The 21,766-nt window shown below is 33.7% G+C and overlaps 2 protein-coding genes and 1 pseudogene across 3 annotated transcripts; 1 reads left to right on the top strand and 2 right to left on the bottom strand.

The window, feature by feature from the left end:
• Positions 1-9,687: 9,687 nt before the first annotated feature.
• On the bottom strand, positions 9,688-10,894 carry LOC110624415. The gene is made up of 2 exons (XM_021769537.2): positions 10,521-10,894; positions 9,688-9,963 (listed from the first exon to the last, which is right to left on the bottom strand). The coding sequence occupies exons 1-2, from the start codon at positions 10,773-10,775 to the stop codon at positions 9,853-9,855; spliced, it is 366 nt and encodes a 121-aa protein (XP_021625229.1). The 5' UTR covers positions 10,776-10,894; the 3' UTR covers positions 9,688-9,852.
• Positions 10,895-12,513: 1,619 nt separating this feature from the next.
• Positions 12,514-16,514, bottom strand: LOC110624513 (annotated as a pseudogene).
• Positions 16,515-19,059: 2,545 nt separating this feature from the next.
• LOC110624679 (transcription factor bHLH25) lies at positions 19,060-21,385 on the top strand. 2 transcript variants are annotated; one of them, XM_021769911.2, is made up of 4 exons: positions 19,060-19,290; positions 19,460-19,999; positions 20,117-20,494; positions 20,821-21,385. In XM_021769911.2, exons 1-4 carry the CDS (start codon positions 19,288-19,290, stop codon positions 20,893-20,895), a joined length of 996 nt encoding a protein of 331 aa, XP_021625603.1. In that variant the 5' UTR covers positions 19,060-19,287; the 3' UTR covers positions 20,896-21,385. The 2 variants fall into 2 exon arrangements, with proteins under 2 accessions (XP_021625603.1, XP_021625605.1); XM_021769913.2 differs by lacking the exon at positions 19,060-19,290 and having other exon boundaries at positions 19,300-19,999.
• Positions 21,386-21,766: the final 381 nt, after the last annotated feature.

Raw genomic sequence — 21,766 nt, 5'->3', positions numbered from 1 at the left:
TGGGGCATTGATGAGATCCCACAGAGGGGTCAAGTTTATGATTATGACTATGTTTAGTGCATGCACAGGTTGAGTTTGGTGTATGAGGAATGAATGCTAGAAAAGTTTTAATTTTTACGTATGATTGTTGATCATGTATAGGATTGAACAGGTTTACAGGTTACATGTCAGGCTTGCTACGGGTCCCGGCGGCCTTAAGCCGACCTGGGTCCTAGCGCCGGTAGCGGTCCGATTTTCGGGTCGTTACAACATTAGATATGTCCCGTGAAACGCAATTAAAGCCTCGACGGTAACTAATTTCATTACAGAGATGACTCCATCTCTAGAGACTTCAAAACCACCCATTGAAGAATGGAAGGTCTGGGCAGATGGTGCCTGTAGAGCCAGGGGTTCTGGAATTGGAATCCTCCTACATAGTCAAACTGGAATAAAGCTTCGTTATACAACAAAACTCACCTTTAGTGCCACTAACAAGGTAGCCGAGTACGAGACTGTGATTATAGCGCTGAAAATTATCGCGAAAATAGGTATATAGAAGTTTGTTATTTTTTGTTACTCACAATTATTTGCTAATCAATAACATAGACAATTTAAAGTCTGAGAGCCTAACCTCGTTAAATATGAAGAAAAAGTTCGCTCGTTAATGGCAAGGATCAAAGATATATAAGGCGACTATGAACTTCACCAAATGGCCAAAAGTGAAAATGAGGAAGCTGATCATTTAGTAAAATGGAGGTGGCAAGTGAACAACACTTGACTCAGCCATTCCAGTTTGAGGAGCTACATACTCTGGCAACCGATGAAGAGGAGTCTTTTTCCATCGAAAAAGGTGAAACATGGATAATGCCGGTATACAAATTTCTGACTGAGGACGAATTACCAGCCGATGAACTGTTGGCCAAGCAGGTAATAAGAAGGTCCTCTAAATATGCACTAATTAATGGTTGGTTGTACAAGAGTTTATTAACTCAATCGTAGTTATGGTGCGTAATGGAGGATAATGACCAGTGTATCCTCAAAGATATCTATGAAGGAGATTATGAAAGCCATAAAGGAGCTCGAATGATTGCCCGAAAGGCATTTAGACAAGGATATTACTAGCCAACAACAATGCAAGATGCAAAGAAACTCCTCCAGAGGTGCCGGTGATGTTAAGTGCATGCAAGCATTCCACAAATCCCTAGTGAGACGCAAGCAGCAATTGGAAGCCCCTAGCCATTCTTTCAGTGGGGGCTAGACATCTTTGACCCTTTTCTAAAAGCAACCGGATCAAGAAAGTTTGTGATTGTGGCAATGGATGATTTCAGTGAGTGGGCTGAGATAGAGGCTGTAATACTCGGCTAGATTCCGGCATCGGAATCCCTACCTTCCGGCGGAATCTCCGTTGGAATCTAGAATTATGAAGATGCCAGAGGCTTCTAGAGGGGTAAAATGTGTTTTCTAAAAGGTTTTTACTGATTTTATGGTTTTTAAATGAAAAGAATTGAGTTTTAAAAAGAAAAGACCAAGGAGGCGTTTGCCAGGTTCGGCCCCCGAAAGTCAAGTTCGGCCGCCGAACATGGAAAGGTTTCGGGAGCGCTTTTGGCCTCCGAAAGCTTTGCTTAAACTCACCAAGGTTCGGCCGCCGAAAGTCAAGTTCGGCCGCCGAACATGCATGAGTTTAGGGGGCACGTTAGGCTGCCGAAGGTGGTTCAGCAGGCCACCTATAAAGGGCCCTCAGATCAGAAATGGGCGAGTTTTCTCCCCATTCTCGAGCTCAGGTGAGTTTTTGTCCTCCCTTGGCCATTTTCATGTTTTTCTTCATCTCCTTCATGTTTTCATGAGTTTTATGGCTGTTTTGAAGAGTTTTCAAGCTTAGATCAAGTTTTGGGAACTTGGAGACCCAAGGAGTTGGTTTCTCCCATCTCCAAGTTAGAGCATGCACAAACCCTCGATCTTCAAGAGGTAAGTGTGGATCTATGCTTTCTTTTACGTTTCATGAAGTTTTAAGTAAGTTTTAAGAGGTTTTAATGGTTAAGTATGGGTAGATATGCATGTTAGGCTTTATGTGGGTTTTTATGCAAATGTATGTTTATATATGTTTATGTGATGATATGTAGGAAGTTTAAGCTAGTCAATGCATGTGGGAGTGAGTATGCATGATGGGGAGAGAGTATGTGAGGATTTGGGTTGTTTTGATGGTTTTGGCCTATGTGGGTCATAACCTATCTATGTATGTTTTTGATGTTCTTTGTTGGAGTTTAAGCTTGTTTAAGCTCCTTTGTTCATGGTTAAGGGTTTATGCATGCTTTTGGGAAGTTGGGTGCTGTTTTGGGGTGTTTGGAAGGTTTGGGAGGCTTGAATGCATGAGAGGCTGAGTTCTGCCCTTCTGGGAAGAACTCAGGTTCGGCCGCCGAAAGGGCTTTTGGCCGCCGAACCTGCCTTTGGATGCATGGATTGGCCGCCTAACCTTGCCCCCGAAAGTTGAGTTTTGGCTTGAAAGCAGACTTTCGGCCGCCGAAGGAAGGATTCGGCCGCCGAAAGTGCCTGACTTTCGTCTCTGGAGTGGGACTTTCGGCCGCTGAAGGTGCCGCCGAAAGTGCCGCCGAAAGTGCCTGAGTTTCGTCTCTGGAGAGAGGGTTCGGCCGCCGAAGGTGCCGCCGAAAGTGCCCTGTCCAGCCTTTTCAAGGTTGTTTTCTATACATGTTTAAGTGATGTTTTAAAGGGTTTTTGTGGAGTTGTTTATGAGTTGTTTAGAGTGTGTTGGCACCTCATTCGAGTCCACCTGTGTAGGATCAGACCCGAGGGATCGAGGAGGCCATCAGTGTTAGCAGTTGCAGAGTCTGTTCAGCGTCTGCCAGAGGTGAGTAGAACTAACTTAATCTTTTATTTTAAAGAAATCAAATGCCTAAAGCATGCTCATGCATCATGTTTATATGTAATAGATTGATTGCACTAGTTACACGAATATGAAGCATTGCATTATTTACTGTTGTTGGAGATTGGACCAAGGACGACCCCACTAGCCCTATGGATAAGACCTGGCTGGGCCAGGCATTACGAAGTCCTGTGGTGCCTTTTTGAGGGCCGGGCAAATAGCTTAGGGATGTTTTGGGGTTAGGTCCAATCCGTGATATGATTTGTTTGTGCTGTGACGCATTTCATGAAAGCATGTAATTAATGAACTGTTTTCCTTGTTTCTACTCACTGGGCTTTTTCAATAAAATTAATATTTTATTTTAATTTTTAGAAATTAATATTTATTTTTCTTATTAGAACAAAAATAAATGTTCACTGATCGAGGCAATAATCCCCATGGAGGTCCAAGTAAGCAGTTTTAGGACATAACACCCTGAGTCTTCAGGGGACCCCAAGGAGATACAGTTTAATCTAGACCAAGCCGAGTTTCTTCAAGAACAAGCTACAATCAGAAATGGTGGTTTACATGAACAAGATGTCTCGGATGTTTAATAATAAAATCAAACCATGAGTCTTTGATGTAGGAGACTTAGTCCTTACAAGAACTGATATAACAGGCAGTAGTGCCGGGTCTGGTAAGGACCGTTTAGGGTCTCAAAGGTTATTCGCTTTGGTTCTTATAAATTGGCCAAGTTAGACGGTCGGGTTATTCCCCATTCTTGGAATATTTGTAATTTATGAAAATTCTATCAATAATATTTAATGAGGTATTTTTTTCATGTGCTTTGTTATTTAGTTATAAGGAACAGTAGTTTACTGAAATTAAAGATTGTTGATCAAAATATTTTTTTTAGTACAAAAAAGTCATAAGGTGGGTATCCGCCAGGCTCATAACTGGTTTTTTGTCCTGATTATTAAAATTTTTAAGGCATTTTATACCAAGACCTCAAGTATCCGCTAGACTCATGGCCAGATGTTAGTCCCGATTATTAAAATTATTTTTAAGACATTTTTATGCCAAAGTCACAAGGCGGGTATCCCCTAGGCTCATAACCGGTGTTAGTCCCAATTATTAATAATCTTTCCAAAGTTATTTTATGTTAAGACCACAAGACGGGTATTCTCCAGGCCGATGATGGGATGTTAAGTCCCGTTAATAATTTTATTTAAGTCATTTTATGTCAAAAGGCAAGTATTGCCAAGCATTGACCGGGTGTTAGCCCCGTTAACAAAATTGATCAAGTTATTTAAGCTTAATTTGGCGATTTATCTATAAAAATAATTGGATGAGGGTTCTAATTATGGTCGAGTATCGATCTTAAAAAACTTGGCAAAAATAAAGTCAAGAAAATAAAAGACGAGATTTCATTCATAAAAGGAATAAATTACATAGGAGGGACATCCTCAAACTCCTTCTCCCGAGTCTCTATTACATTGGTACTTTCTATGTTTATTATAGTTGTTGTAGAGATCCGGTTGGTTGGCTTCTTCTCAGCTCGTTCCTTTCCATCTTCATCTTCATCCTCTTCATTTGAGAAGATATCATCAATCCAGGAGAATCCCTCCGCAGAAAATCGCTTGATGAGCTCTTTCTTGACGAAGTCCTGACCTTAGACAAACATCTCCTTGCCCTAGGCCACTATCTCCTGAAGCTCAGCTTCTAGTTTAGGCACCTTGTCTATGATGGCCCTGACATCCTGTGGCTAAGACTGCAGCTTCTGGACTTGGCGTTGAAGAATAGCCAATTGGTCCTTGACAGATTTATCTTGATTCTCAGAGGCGAGCTTTGAAATATTAGCCTCATCTAGGTTCTCTTGGAGTTTATTGACAGACTCCATTGTCTCCTTCATGGTGTTCTCCACCTCTTCAACCCAAGCCTTTAGCCTCGAACACTCCTCTTGCAGGAGATTTTTGTCCATCTCCTGTGCAACAAACTCTCACCTCAGAGCCTTGTCCCATTCCTTGGCCATGTATGGGCACATTGCACTCTCCATTGTGACGTGAATGATGTTGTCATAGAGATCATCTATCTCGATCGCATTTAAACAATGACGATCCCCAAATCTTAGGGCATTCTTAGGCATGAGGACTGATAGTCAAGGTTCCTCGAAAAGTGAGGTCGTGCGAGTCAGTGCCATCACTAAGTGTTGGATGCCTTGAAGCCATGAGACTTCAGCTCCAACATTTTTAGGTGGTGTATCGGCAAGGATAAGGACTACCGTAGGAGTGCCTCTTGAAGAAGACTCAGGCTGAGAGGCAGTTCCCCCCTCAGTTGCAGGTGGAGGAGGGGGAGGAAGGAGTATGATGGCCTCCTCTTGTTGGGAACGTTTTTTAGGAGGATCGGATGTGCCAGCCGGCTTTGCCTTTGTGGGTAAAACGTGCCACCTCGGCAAACTTATTCTTCTTTCTGGCCATGTCTGCACAAAATAAAATCTGAGTGAGTTAAATAATATCAAAATTAAAAATAGTTAAAATTAAAAATACTCTGCTTGACAAGTGAAGGCAAGGTCATTAGAGGCATTCGTTGAACAGATGGCTAAGACAATTGAGTCTGTTCTACTTGAAAATGGCTTTGCTTGGACAACGTGGCGTTCCTCACCGCCACGTTAATGTCCATTCTCTGAGTTGAAGCCATCCTTTGAAGGAAATCCAAACCTATTTCTCATCCCTCTGCGGCTGGACCCCATCCTTTTCAACTCCACATATACATTTCAGCTTGTGTGGACATGACCAAAACCCCCCGGACACCCTATGGCAAAGGATGAAAAAACTTATTCCTCCAATGCTTCAAAGAGAATGATATCCAGTCAAAGAGGTTCTAGCTTCTCTTCCCACTGAAGAATAAGAATTCTTCATTCTCTCGAGTACCTAACTGGTACAGCTGTGAAAAGAGGGCTATGCTCGGCTTAATGTTGTTTTTAAAATAGACAAAGCAGAAAGCCACCAAAACCCTCCAGCTGTTTGGGTGCAGTTGGGCGATCACAAACTTATGGAAACGAAGGACTTTAACAAAGAACGGATCTATAGAAAATCGAAGACCCACCTTCAATTACTCTTCGTAAACCATGATTGTATCCTCTACTGGGATCTAATCATCCACACGTACGCTCGAGTATGGAGCATAAACCTGAAAAGTCTCCCGATAGATCTGATAGTTGTCATGCAGTCAGTCTACATCCTTCTCGATCAGCACAGAAGAGATGTCCTTCACAAGGATGTTTTCATTATTGTGGACCGCCCGCAATGGAACGATAGGAGTAGAAGCTCAGATAGGATCGCCGAAGAAAGAACTCAAGACGGAACCTCCACCAGAGGAAGACATAAAGAAGAAGAATGAGAGGTCCTATTCATTTTTTTAAGGAAAATAGCAGAAATAAAAATTACCTTGAGGAAATGGGAGAATAAAAAATTAGGTGGTCAAGTCTTTTTCGAAGAATAGAGAGTAGTTGAGAGCAAAAGTGAAAATTGGAGGAGAAGGGTTTTTATATTACGATTTCGACGACAGGTTTTGAATATGGCACGGGAAACAAGATAATCATCATTTTATGTCAAGAAACAGACGAAGCGACGCGAGCATGAAGAGTCAATCCAGATATGCCACATGTCTAAGATCGTGAGGACAACTATAACCTTCGAATCTGAATAATAAAAGACCAAATAAGGGACCTCTGATGCAATATAATAATTATCCAAAATAAGTCATGAGTTGTCACATAGGATAGGCCTACATAGCAAGGGTCTAATAAGCTGACACATGATCATAGAAGTCTCACCCATAAAAAGGAAGATCAAAATGTCGTAGCACTCGGTACTCTATCACAACTCGCCATCTTCTGAGTAAAACGAACGTTCATAGAAAGTTACCGTTAGCAGAATACAATCTAGCGTATTCTCATTGCACCTATAAATACATGATTCTCTATCCACTATTCAGCACAATTTTCAGGAGATCCGATAATTAACTCTATTTTATTACGGTATAAAAATAAATGTGCAAAGAAATCAAGAGACACATTTTTATACATTTATTCTAAACTAAAAAAAATCTATTTCATTTACCCATTTTATCAGTTTATTAACTATTGTGCATGGACGCGAACTTAACCGATCGTTGTTTAGCTCAATTTCCAGCAAATCAATATTCCTAAAGAAACAAATAATTTTGAATAAAACAACTTTTAAAATTGTAGATAAGAATGAATAGGAGAGTATATTAATTAAATATAAATTAATTATGGTATTAAAAATATTTTTTTATTACTTATTACATTTAAATTTTATTAATCATATTCTAAATTTCTAGATAATAATAAAGTTACTATTATCTTATTAAGAAAATTTTTTCCAATACAATCAGCATTTTTTTAAAGTATAACAAGCAATAATTTAAATTTTCTATTTGAAGCCATTGATAATATAATGAATTTATATTTAACTATTATAATTTTTATAAATCTATGTAATTGATGCGAATTTAATTTAAAAGATTTATTATAATAATTTTAAATAGTATAAGACTATTTTAAAAAATACCCAATATTTTGTAAGCATACAGATACTTTACATAGACAATACTAACTTAGAAATTATATTAGTAAAATACACAAACTTTGTTTTGTAATATATAACCTAAACAATTTTTATATAAATAATATAAAAGTCAATTTCACTTAAAATAGTATGCTTCTAAATTAATTTTATAATTAGTATTCGATTCAAACGAAAAAAATCGATCGAACTAAATTAATTTAAAAATTCAGTTTTATTTTTTATTCATTTCAGTTCGGTTTGCTTTTTAATTTTAAAAATTTTAATTATTTCGATTCAATTTGATTTTGATCAGAAAATTAAAAATCAAAAAACTGAATCGAATCGATTAATAATATATTATTTTTAATAATATAAAGAGATTAGATCATATTAAAATTAAAATATTTTAATTAAATTTTAAAATATTAAAAATAAAATATAAAAAATAAAAAAATTATTAAAAATTTAAACTGATCATACTGTACTATATCAAATAAAATTAGACCGATTCAATTCGATTCGATTTTTTATCAAAATCAATTTGGTTTGATTTTTATAAATATCAAAATTTTAATTTTCAATTTATTCGGTTATGTTGAATTTAGTTCGGTTATGTTGAATTTAATATTAACCGACTAAATGATCACCCTTAACTATAATATTAGTTAAATTATATATATATTTATATATATATATATATATATATATATATATATATATATATATATATATAATACTATAATTATTTATTTAAAATATCAAAAAAAATTAATTAAATATTAAAAATGAAAGAGAATATGTATATTTTTAATTTAACAAGTATTCCATATAGCAAATTAATTTATAAATCTGCTTACTAGTACGCATACTCATGTGGTTTCCCGTGGTCTTGAAATCACCTTATCTTTATTTCCACACCACCAGGCTCCGCCTGACCTACAGAAAAACAACTGCTTGAAACCCACAGATTTTATTTTCCTGTTTTATCCAAAATAGCTATCCATTATAAAACAATGTCGCTTTCCCAATCATCTCTGCTCTGTTTTTCTTCTTCACTCAATGGCTCCTACAGCGGCGATGCTAATTCTTTCCACCCATATCAAATCAACTTCTCCACCATCTCTTCCTCCTACCTCCCCTTCAACCTCCTTCTTTGGGGTTAATTTCAGTTCTATGAAATGGATCCAACCAGACAGTAACATCTTCAGCGGAAGTTATCAGGAGAAAGATTCAATGCCGGAGGATGCTCATTTGCCGGCTGGTGATTCCGCCATGGAAAAGAGGTTTGAAGAAGCCCTTAAGCATAGCTGCTGGTCCTAGGGACGATCTTTCTCTTGTTTTGTTTATATTTTTTCGGATACTGTATTATAATAACGCTGTTTGGTTACGGTAGGCTTATGGCCTAATCTGGGTAAATATTACTTGACTGATAATCAAGTACAAGTTGTTCTTTTTTCCTGTATAATCTTTCTTAAAACCAAAATGAAGCTGTAGATGTTTGATCGTATTATTTGAAAGAATTAGCATTTTTATCTTGATTTTTTTATTGAATCAAGTAATTAAAAAATTAGCTAAAAATCACAAAATTGAGTGTTTTTATTTAAGATAATTTAATTTTTGGATTTTTAGATAAATTGAACTTAGATTTAAAATTGAATATTGATCACATCTCAGGGGAAGGGAACACTGAAGCTAAAGCAAATTTTGTATTTGTCCTTGGTGCTTTCTAAGACTAATGACACTAAGCTCCCTTTAGTACTGGAAAGCTTTGTGACACGTAAACAAATTTTGTGTAATTCTTAAAGTATTGAAATTCATTTAATTTCATTTTCTAAAAAATTTACTTCGCAGAAAATAAGATATTTTGAATCAAATGAGGCCTTGTCCTCGTTAAACAATGAGAACTTGATAACAAAGGGCTGTTGGAAACTGATGGTAAGCCTAAAATTGGGTTTGGACGACCTGAAAATTCGAAACCATCTGCAATTTTCATAGCGAATTTTGTACTGTGTAATTTCGAACTCGCATTCAAATTAAATTTACTCAAGTTCAAAGCTTAGACTGAGCTCTTCCATGACTTGTATTCCATACCTATAAATGCCCAAGTTAATTCAGCCCACTAGAAATCATAGCCAGAGAGGACAATTCATTTTCTATCAGGAAATGAAAGGGCCGAAAAATTATGACAAACCATTATCATTAACAAATAAAGAATCATAACAAAGAAAGCAAAAGAAAATTTAAGCACTGTAAAACATCTTCAAATGCCAATACCACAATCCATTTATTTTATATATGAATATTCGAATTTATCCTCCAATTGGGTAAAATTTGGAACAGGAAATGCGCTGGTAAAAACTGTAGAATAAAGGGTCTCAATCTCAACTCTCAAGACTTGAATCAGCAGTCTCCTTGAGTGAAGTCTCAGTTAGGAAACAGCACTTTGGAGATCTCTTGGATCCCAATTCTTTGTTGGTTTTGCAACAAAGACATCAACTTTTCCTCAAAATTACGGTTTTTCTTCATCCCAGGGTTCTGCAAGGGATTGGTAAAAGGCAAGAACAAAGACATTGCATCAAAATTCAAAAGAATACACAATGATTCTCATATCTAGGCATCAATTAGTGCGGCTATTTGATTGCTTATTTGCCTAGGTACACATATTACATACATTTAGCAAGGCTTGCAGGCTAATTAAGATGAACAGACTACCTAAGACCTGGTTGTGCCTTGTGTGCGGTGCACGACTTTGGATAAAGAGAAGAGATCTCGAGGGAGAGAGGTGCATTTCTTGCCTTAGCAATGGAGGATGGAAGGAAATGAGAGAAGAAATTTTGAATTGATTGAGCTTTTAGGTAAGCATCTGGATATGGGTGATGGGTATCATTTTTTTTTTGGGTCTGTGAGTTCTGATAGATTGTGTTGACATGTTGAGATTTTTCAAAGTGAACAAGTAAAAGTTTCCTCAAACTACCATAGATCAGGAGAAAATAACATGAGAAACGAAACTACGAGTGTTCTGTCAGTAAATTCATCGAACACATGGAATACGAAGTACGGCAGAAGATGATATCAGATTTTAGGTTACGTACCTGGCGAATATGGAGTTTGATGAACTTGGAGATAACTTTGGAGATCTCGGAGCGAGGAGGATCAACAAAACCAAGGAACTTGCCCAACTGAGATGAAGTAGGCGGTGTTACTTTGGACTTCAATTGGGCGTTTACTACGCTGCCATGAGATGCATAAGGAGGGAGGCTGACACGTTGAGGACGGCGGGAGTGGTGGGAACCGGCAAGTGAGCCTTTTGCCGCCGATGACACAGCCTTTCGGGCGAATTGACTCATAATTTAGATTTCTTAATAATTTTAGTGCAAGGCTGCTAGGGTTTAAACTAAAAAGGGAATAGTTTTAAGGGACGCCATTGCTTTAGCACTTTGGTTTTTCTTAAGGCGTTGTGTTTTTACCGTTTGTTTTTCTAACTCGGAAAATAAGCTCCAAACTTTGGCATTTATGATTTTAATTACAATATAAAATTATAAAATTGAATCAGTACAGTAGGTACCATCAAAATTAAACTGGTTCGAATTGAAATTATATTAATATTTGAATTCGTTTTAAATGTAATTAAAAATTAATTTAAATTATTTAAATGGTTACCAAATTTGGTTATTATTATTCAAATAAAATTTAAATTTATTTAATCTCATATATATTAATTAATAATTTATATAAAAATATATTTTATTAATAATTTTTATTTAAAAAATTTAATAATTTTAAAAAATATTTAAATTTTAATTTTTAAATAAAAAATATAAATATTTATAAATATTATTTTAAAATATATTTTTATATTAAATTAATTATTTATATAAATAGATTCTATTGGTTGATAATCTATACATAAAATTTAAATTCATTTCACTAATATATAAAATTTAAATTCGATTTGAAATCACGAAAATATTATTTTTTAAATTTAAATTTCTCTTAAATTCAATTCTAATTTAAACCCAATTCTAACTATTTTTTAAATTCAAATTCTGACTTAATTTAGTCTAATAAATTAACTTTACTAATTATCGAGTAGTTTAAATTTTAGACGGTGAAAACATATTATCCACGAGTAAAGTAAATTGCTATTAATTATAAAATTGTACAATAATAATAATAATATATTTTCTGTTTTTTATTATCAATTTTGCACACAAATTAAGAGAGTAATATACTAAATATTTTTAAAAAATATAGATAAAAAGACTATTTTACTCTTTTAATTAAAATACTTACATAAATAATTTCAACATAATTAATACTTCAGTTATTAAAAGGTAAATAAGAAGAAAATATTATTAATAGTCTTGATATTATAAAATAATATTTATTTAAAAAAATATGAAAAATATTATATAATATTATCCATCTATTACTTTAATGGCATTATTAATAAATAAAAGTAATAAAGTTGATATGATATAACGGTTATTTCGATATAAATTTAATCATATATCTTAATGTTAAAAGAGGTTGGAATGCGTACTATTCGGTTCAAACTGAAAAAATTGACCAAAATGAATTAATTTTAAAATTCGATTTGATTTTTTATTCAATTCAGTTCGATTTGATTTTTAATTTCAGAAATTTCAGTTATTTTGATTTGATTCGATTTTAATGAAAAAAATAAAAAAAACCGAACTGAACCAATTAGTGATAATAATATGTTATTTTTTAATAATATAGAGAAATTAAATTATATTAAAATTAAAATATTTTAATTAAATTTTAAAAAACTAAAAATAAAGTATAAAAAATAAAAAAATTATTAAGAATCAAAACCGAATCGAACCGAATCAGACCGGTTCAATTCGATTTGATTCGATTTCTGATCAAAATCAATTCGATTCGATTTTTATAAATACTAAAACTTCAATTTTCGGTTTATTCAATTCGATTTGATTTTGAACCGAACCGAAGAATAACCACATAATATTTTTTTTTAATTAATAATTATATTTTATTTATTAACCACATTTATCTACCTTACATTGTGCCAAAGAATTTAAAAGAAATGAGAGTTATCAAAGAAGAGAATTCTATACAATTTTACCACAAACTTCAAATTACAAACAAATTCAAGTTTACAACAGAGAAATAATCTTCTGTCATATTCGCCAGGTACGTAACCTGGCCACCATGGGCAATTCACAATATGAATAGAACAAGAGGAAAATGGTTTCAGAGATGGCATAACAGTCAGCTCTGCTGAATTCCACTCGGCCATGTCTGATTCTTGACAAGGCTCAGAATCGCTTCAATCTCGGCTACTGTTTCTTGATCCTTCTCAAATGTAGCAAGTTCTATGGCAGCATTAACATTTTCCTCGACCTGATCATCGAAAAGTTTTGCATTGTTTTGTATCAGTAATGATTTAACACACCACAATACAAGTTCAGCTCAAGTCAGGTGAAAAATCATGTAAACATAAAAATTTTACTTAAGATCAAAGCAGAATCCTCTTGCATGAAGCATACAGGACTTTTGGCAGTTACCCTCAATCTGGGTGTCAATGCCATTCATATAAACTTGAACTTCATTATCCAATGCAACAGTAAACATCAGAATTCAGATAACAATCGGTATAAAAATTGAGTACTAGTCAATCAGGCAGCTCCTTTTCACATATCAACCATACAGATATTTAAGAATGTCGCACAGGCGCACGGCATTCATCCTATATTATAATATCTACAGAAATAAAGCTGCTCAATCTAAACCAGACAATTTAAAATGTCTAAGATCATAGAATTAAGTAGTGAGTATGTGAACATGAGATAGGAGAGTCAGCCTGTGAGCGTTGAGATTAAATAGTCTCAACAGCGTAAAGCATTTTTTACTTTGCAGGCTTATCTCCCAAGAAACAGGTTGAATGCTACCAAAGTATTAAAAAAGTGAAGCACAGAAAATTTTTAAAACTTGCGTATTGAGGGAAATTAGCACTTAAGGCAAACTATGAATAAGAACCTGTCGAACGGAGTTCATGCCAACCAGCACTGTGGAGATATCCTTGTTCGACAAACTGTATTGCATTGTTTGTAATATTCTTTCCTTTCTCTTTACAATAGGCAGCAGCAGCTTGGCATGCAGACTGGGCAAAAATAGACACATCACACCAAATCATGATTAATTGAATTTTCTAAAAGATACATCTTAAAGTGATAAAAAAAAATTATGAATGCATTTTTCAATATCTTATAAACTAGACATATGATTTGGCAGCCCTCTGCACTTGACCCATGAATAATGGTGATTAGTCTTTCAATTGTCAACTTTGTGAAATGCTCAAGGTAGAAGCCTTTCAGTAATAGGGGAGTAGGCACCTTATGAGGCATGTATCCAAGTTCTGAGTCAAATCCATATTGAACAGCATAATCTCAGATCTTGGCAATTCAGTGAGCAACAGTTCTTTATCCCATAGAAAACAAGATACAATTTCTAGTTGCCTAGTTCGAGACCCTGAAAGATTCCACAGCAATTAAGCAGTGCACATGTTAAAACTTAAGTTTTTCATGATTACAAGACTCCTTTCTCCTATTTGGTACCGAGGAAACTCTACGAATGATCATAGCATAACTGTCAGCTTAAATAACTATGTGAGTACATAAGAGTGTACAGGAACGAGCAGTTGAACCCACACAGTAGAAGTGCAAGGATGCACAGATACATGCCTATTATATTCATGTTCCAGAGGCATAAAACAGAGCTCTTGTTGCGATAATGCCAGCAGACCAGAATTTTTGCAGGCAATATGTCCTTTGACATAAGCAGCACTATAATTAAGAAAATGACATGGAAAGAGAACATCATAGAACATTGCAAGGGAATAAGGTGAACCTTTAGCTCAGGAGAAGCAGGGTGCCATTCTGGAGGGCCATCCTCTGTAAGGAGTCCCATTGCAAGTGGAGAAGCACTAATTATACCTACACCTTTGCTCTTCAAATACGGCAGTAAATCCACCAGTGTTGAATCATTAATACTGTAGTGGCAATATGAGAGAATCACATCAACTGTACCAGGTGGTACTCGATCAAGGACATATGTAAAGATTCCTAATGGGAGTCCAGTTATACCAATAAATCGAATCTTTCCTGCTTCCTTTAGTTTCTGCAGTGCAGGAATTGTTTCTTTCACAATCTGTCATTGGAAACCAATAATAGAAAATTAGGAGAATATTTTCTACCTAGTATATTCATAATATTATCAAAAGTAAATAAATCAAGAGACAAGAATAACAGAAGATTAAGCAGCAATTTTAATGGATGACCTGGTCAAGAGACCCAAACTCAATGTCATGGCATTGCAGTATATCCACATATTCCAACTGCAACCTCTCCAAACTCTCATCAATGCTCCTAGTTACTCTTTGAGCACTAAAATCAAAGCCCTCTTTGTACCGCCCACACTTTGTTGATACAACATATTCATTTCTAGGAACTCCTAGGGCTTTAAGTCCCTTACCAAGCATCTTCTCTGATAATGTTCCTCCATAATACCTTCAAAACAGGAATGGGAAGTTACAGAAAAGACCAGGCAAAAGCAAACAATAAATAAGGTGAATCCATACAAATAAATATATGAATACATACTGAAGCCAGGTCAAGGGTTTATAATTTACGGATACAAGAATTCAAAACAATAATGGCCAAAATAGAATATAATATCAGTACCAAATACAGGTGAATTCAGTAGAAATACTCATCTCAATTTGTTGTTTGTATGGTTGCCAGAAAATTCAAGGAAATAATAAGGGAAGTGCACAACTTAGGATCTATGCTGTTTTGGTGTCCACAATGTGATGAAGAACTATTGGCAAAGTGAGTCAAAGTGGGAAGGAACCATACTTAAGACTTTTGGTAATGGTTGGCTGGAGTTGGAGACAAGTCTGGTCCATGAGTATGGTCCAACAAAAGGCTTGCAAGAAGTCTCCCCAACATATTAGACTCCCCCGGTTCTAACAAGAACCAGGATAAACTATGTTCTAAATTTCTTACTAAAACATGTAGTCCTAAAATCCGTAAAAAGCTAGTTCTGCACATAATGAAAATTCATTTCAACAAGCCAGATGTGAATTAAGGTAAGTGAATGACGATTTTTTTTTTTCTCTAATTATTAGAATTTAAAAACTCTCTCTTTACCTTCAAGTGTTTGATAGGTTTATATGGTCATAAACTTGACAACCAAATAAAGTAACAGAATCAAAATATCAGTTTCTCAGAAATCCCCAATACTTGGTGCCCAGTTTCAGTTCTTGAGAAGTAACTTTATCATACCTGAAACCAAATTACTGAAATTCGAAACTCATAACTTCAGATGTCTTTTTCTCACTAAATCTACTCAACACCCAAATAACCATTTCCCAGTCTAGAAAAGAATTGTACATGTCAATGCTCCCAAAATCCAAAACAACGAGGCTCAGAGCCAAAATTTTTAATTCAATTACTTTACTGGCAGCATTAATTGCTTTCTTCACTACATTTCTCCGGAAACCTTAACAAAAAGCAAGTCTTGCATACACACACACGTAGATGTTTTCCTTTTCTTAATTTTACATTTTCTCGGTCACCAGAATGAACAAACAGTGTAAATTTCAACACCAAATAACAGAAAATGGAACTTAAAAAAAAAAAAAACTATATTAAAGAAGATCTAAACTCTCCTCGAGTTTTCCACATTTTACCAGAAACCCAACATACACATTCAAATTTAGAAGAGAAATACAAACACATAAAAAAGTGTAATATATAGAAAGTACATACGGAGAGGTATCAAAGAAATTGATTCCTCGGCGAAAGGCTTCACTGACGGAGGCAATGGCCTCTTCCTCGGAGACAGGGCCAAAGACTCTACCAAGAGGGGAGGCCCCAAAACCGACAGAGCTGACCTTGAGCCTGGTGTTTCCCAAGGGCCGGACCTCCATATGGTTAGGTGGACGTTTGAGAAGTGAGAAAGAGATTGGAAGATTGGTTTCCAGGAGAATGTAAAATGCAAGAGTGAGAATATGTTACTGTAGATACGACGAGAAACAAATGAATTACAGTATTTTGTCAAATTTTATTGTTTAGTTTCTGCATTTTTTTAAAAATTAAAAATATTTTTATTAAGCAATTAACTTATTTTAATTTTAATTTATATTATTTATTTTTTATTAATATTTTTCTGAAATCATTTATTTTTTATTTATATTAAAACAAGCTAATTAACATCTTATATAATAAAAAATTAAATATTTTTTTTTTACCTAAAGAAGATTGCATTTAGCAAGGTCCCCAACTCATTTACAAGGATCAATAATAAAGAAAGCTCACTCAAACCCAATTATAATTCTAAATCCAAATCAAAATTCAGTTCCCAAATGTCGCTAAAACCAAAGCTTTGAAAAATAGAAACCAAATTCACACTGAATCACTAACTCCATCGTTGCTCTAGACCTAGATGAACTGAAATCACTACCACATCTCTGTCGGCTATTATGGACAATGATCACGGCTTCACCTGTAATTTTTGTATTGTCCTAAAAAGAAAATATAAGTCAGACCAGAATAACCATCAACAATAAGAAACACACAAATCAAAATAAGTGAGCATAAACAGCAGTAAACATCAAACTAAGCCGTGAAGGTTTGAGACTTTAATTACAGAGAGAAGACGCGATAAATCATCAGAGAAAAAGCAATGAATCATCAATATAAGCATGATCAGATCAACAATAAATCATCCCCAAACAACATCGAAAATCTGAATGAAAAAAAAAAACCATAAAAAATCACATGCAAACTCACGGCGAGGAGAATTATTAGTAGCAAGATTCCAAACTCTACTACTCATAAAATATAATCGAAAGCCACTGAATCCAAAAAAAAAAATCAAGCAAACAATACATAACAAAGAAAAACAAAACCAACAAAATACAAGCAAATCTACAAAACGACTAAGGCTTCCTCACTCGTCGTCTTCTCTTCCCTTCCTTTCTCATTTTCTCCCAATAAAATAGATCTCGCTTTAGTTTATTCATTATTATAAAATAAAAATTAAATAACTAATTTTGATAAAATATAGGAATTTAATAATATTTATACTTGTATAAAATTTAAACATATAAATAAAAATTTATAAAATTATTTTTTTTACCATTTAAAAGAGAAAGTGAAATGCTACAAATCTCTTTCTCCCTTAATAAAAAATTTTATATTAGAGTTTTGAATACGAAACATTTTTAAATATTGAAAGATAGTGATTTACATTTTTAACGAGTCTATCTCACTTTAAATATATTAAAACAACTCATTTATAATTTTTTTAATGTTTAAAATATAAAAAAATAAAATAAATATTAAAAAAATAAACAAAAGGTTCTAAAATGATTTCAAATTTTCAAAATTGTTATCTAATTTAAAAAGCTTCCTTTTTTTTATTAGAGTTGTTACTTTAATTTCTTTTCTTTTTTTTTTTTAACTCCTAAAAACTTAGACATCAAACTTGGTGATAATTATTAGTGAAGTGTTGGAACATTATTCTTCAAGCAGGGACTCCATCCGTATGAGTACTTTAACGCGCGGTTCTAAACGCAGCGTTTCATGTATTTGGTTTAATTTATAAATATTAATTATTTAAATTTTATACATATTTAAAATTTTAAATAATTATATATTTAATTAAAATATTTATAAATTACTGATAAATTATTGACTTGTTTTCATAATAATTAATTTATAAGTAGATTTACTATTATAATTGTTAAAAAATATTAAATAAAATATATAATAAAATTTTAAAATTAGATGAGATTAATATAATAACTTACTTGATTAAATCAGCTTATAAGTATCAAAATAAAAAATTGTCTCCTTCAACTTATAAGTTGAATATATAAATTCAAAAAATACTATAAACAAATAAATCAAATTAATTATATAATTTGATTAGTTTATAAGTTTTTATAATATTATTTCGATTGAATTTATAATTTTTTAAAATTAAAATTAAATTAAAATAATTAATTTTTTTAAAATTTAAAATAAAATTAAACCGAAAATAATATAAAATTTAATCGAGTTTTCAAATTGATCAAATTGGATCGATTATTTCGATTTATAAATACAGCTCACCGCTAATAACTGCAATAATATTTCGTAATCATAAGCCAACCCTTTAATGGGTTGGCTTGCCGGGCCTCACCGGCAAAACAACAGACTCGATCTAAATTGTCAAGTGTGTGGTCAAGCACAGTAACGCTCAACAAGGTGGCGTTATCCTATTGGCTAAAGCGAACCCAAAAGTCAAAGGAAAGTTCCTGATTCCATCAACCACGATGACAACAATTCTCTGATATAAATTCAACGCAATCATATCTTGCCACGTCGCAATTCACATGGTAGAAACTGTGTTAATTATTTACTAAATTGCCTTTATTAGTTTCTCATACCTTCTTGGAATTGGAATGCAACAAAGATTATTATTGGGGGTTTTGCTGGTTTGATTGAGACATTGTGAAGCTCTCCAATATATACATATATATATATAATTAATATCCCTAATTTTTTTTCACCCAAAAAAAAAAATTCCCTAATTTTTTTGTCACCCAAAAAAAAAAATCCCTAACTTTTTTAGTGTTAGCTCAAGTATTGATCTTTACAACACCATGATGAAGAATTTCAAAGGCCTTTTCACATCAACCTTTCTTGATAGAGAGATGTAGACTATCCTTGTTGATATGCAAAGAGTCTTATAAAGGCTGCAGCAACACAGCCATCTCCTGCTTTACTGGAGATTTTGACAAAGAAAGCTCTCTTCTTTATTGAAATGGTGAGAGTTCTTGCTAATTTTTTTGCCTTTTTTAATCTATATTTCCTGAGTTTTTGGAGTGTTCTTCCTTCCTTGCTTCTGTGTTTTTATATTTTATAAGTGTAGAGTTCAAAAATCTTTAAGCAACTTCATCTGTTCTGAAAAAGATCAAACATCAACTGATTGATAGGAAATGGAGGAATCCAGCTTCATAGACCAGTGGCCCATGAACTCCATTGATGATCCAAGCTTACCATCACTAGTTGCTGCATTTGGAGAGAACATGCATCATTCTTTCAACCTCAAAAACTCCATGGAAGCTGCTTCTCCTAACACTCTAGCCATTGTTAGACCCTCAAAGCAACTGAAACCAAATGGCTTCAATTCAAGCAAAACTACAGATTACAATCTGCAAAATCCAGAAGCTGCTTTTTCTCCAAACGTTCTTTATTTTGCCAATTCCACCAACCCATATCAAATGGGTTTTGTGAAGCCTAAAGAGGAGGCAGTCTGTTCTAGAAACTTCGATGCCTTCACTTCTGATATGCTGGTTTCTCCAGAGAACCAAAACTTTATGTTCAAAGCATGCCAAGGAGCTCAGAGATTCAGCAGCAATAATAGTAGTAGACATTCTCAAACACAGGATCATACGATAGCAGAAAGGAAGAGAAGAGAGAAGCTGAGCCAGAGATTCATAGCTTTGTCTGCTATAGTTCCTGGCCTCAAGAAGGTATCATCTTCATTCTTGATTAATTATCTTTTCTTTTCTTTTCTTTTCTTTTTTTTTTTTCCTTCTAGAACCCAGTTGCTAAATTGCTTAGAAATTTTGGAAATTGAACATTTTTAGATGGATAAAGCTTCTGTTCTTGGGGATGCTATCAAGTACTTGAAACAATTGCAAGAGAGAGTGAAAACACTAGAGGAAGAAACAAAGGAAAAAATCATTGAATCTGTAGTCATTGTGAAGAAATCTCATTTGCTCTTTTGTGAGGATGAAAGTTCTTTCTCAGATGAGAGTTTGTCCAAAGTCTTTGTCAATAAGCCTTTGCCTGAAATTGAAGCAAGAATCTGTGACAAACAAGTGCTTATAAGAATTCACTGTGAGAAAAAGAAAGGAGTTTTGAAGAAAACTGTGGCAGAAATTGAGAAACTTCACCTTACAGTGGTTAATAGCAGTGTTCTTACATTTGGAAGTTTTGCTCTTGACGTCACTATCATTGCTCAGGTATTTATTATGTTGCTTGAATTTTTGGTAAATTTTCTTTATGTCCGAATTATGATCTGATTCGAAAAGTTTCATGCTGCAATCCAGTCGGGTAAAAATGAGAATCTGAATTGGGAGCAAAAGGTGAGAGCCGATTTCTCATCGGAGTGAAACTTTATCTCTGCTTACTGTGATGCCAATCTTATAGTCAAACCATATTAAATTTCTTATGTCTCTTTCTCTGTTATTACAGTCGTTGGTGTGTGTTCCTTAGTCTCAACAAATCATAGTCAATGACCTTTTTACTGAATTTCAAGGCAGTTAAATTTCAATTTTAATCTTCTCAGATGGAAGATGAATTTGGCATGTCAGTGAAAGATCTTGTGAAGAATCTACACTCATCTTTCAAGCTGTTCATGTGAAGAGTTCCCAAGTTTTTTCAGTTCTTACAATGTGCAAGAATGCAAGAATCTCCTTTTATGCTTCTGTTGGAAAAAGTCTAGGAATAATCCTTCTATATAGAGACAAATCAGTCCAAAGCTATCTATCTTTACAGGGTTTTTTCAGACAAGGCCTGGAGTGCTCCACCATTTTAGATCATTTACTTGTAAGCCTGTTTTGCTGTGAGGTTCATTTTCAGGAGGGTTTTTTTTTTTTTTCCAAATTTTCTGATCATTTTTGCATGGTTAGAACTGAATACCCACCTGTTTTAGAAGGGTCTTACAGCTTGTTTGGGCTTTTTTTTTCTAGTGAGATGTTGAAAGTCAGCTGAACATGTTAGGTGCCTTTCCTACCTAAGGTTGTTGAACAGGAAAAATGGTTTTTTTGGTGTGTAGACAAACAGGCCTTTGTCATTGTTATGCTATGTTATGTATGTATCTGTTTGGTCAGAATTTATAAGGCATATTCTCTGGCCTCTTTTTATCAATTCCTATTTTTTACTATTTTTACTATTTTTTTTATATATAATTAATATATAAAATTTTCTATTATAATCTTATTTAATTTTACTTTATTTATAAGGTATTTCTTCATTAATTATTAAAATATTTTTTAATATTTAATAAAAATTAATATTTTTAAAATAAATATAATTAAAAATTATTTTTTATTAATATATATAAAAAATAAAGTGGATAAAATATATGACACAAAAAGAATACAAAATTTAGTTTATCAATCATTACATTGATATATTGTATCTCTAAATTTATATACTCATTATGTATATTTTTAATTAATTTTATAAAAATCTCAATGTAAATATTTAATTTAATGAGTTTAAATTATTTT

This window comes from Manihot esculenta, chromosome 10 (genome assembly GCF_001659605.2).
Source record: "Manihot esculenta cultivar AM560-2 chromosome 10, M.esculenta_v8, whole genome shotgun sequence".
NCBI classification, from domain to species: domain Eukaryota; kingdom Viridiplantae; phylum Streptophyta; class Magnoliopsida; order Malpighiales; family Euphorbiaceae; genus Manihot; species Manihot esculenta.
The sequence above is the reverse complement of the archived record's forward strand: the minus strand, read 5'-3'. Positions and strand labels throughout refer to the sequence as shown.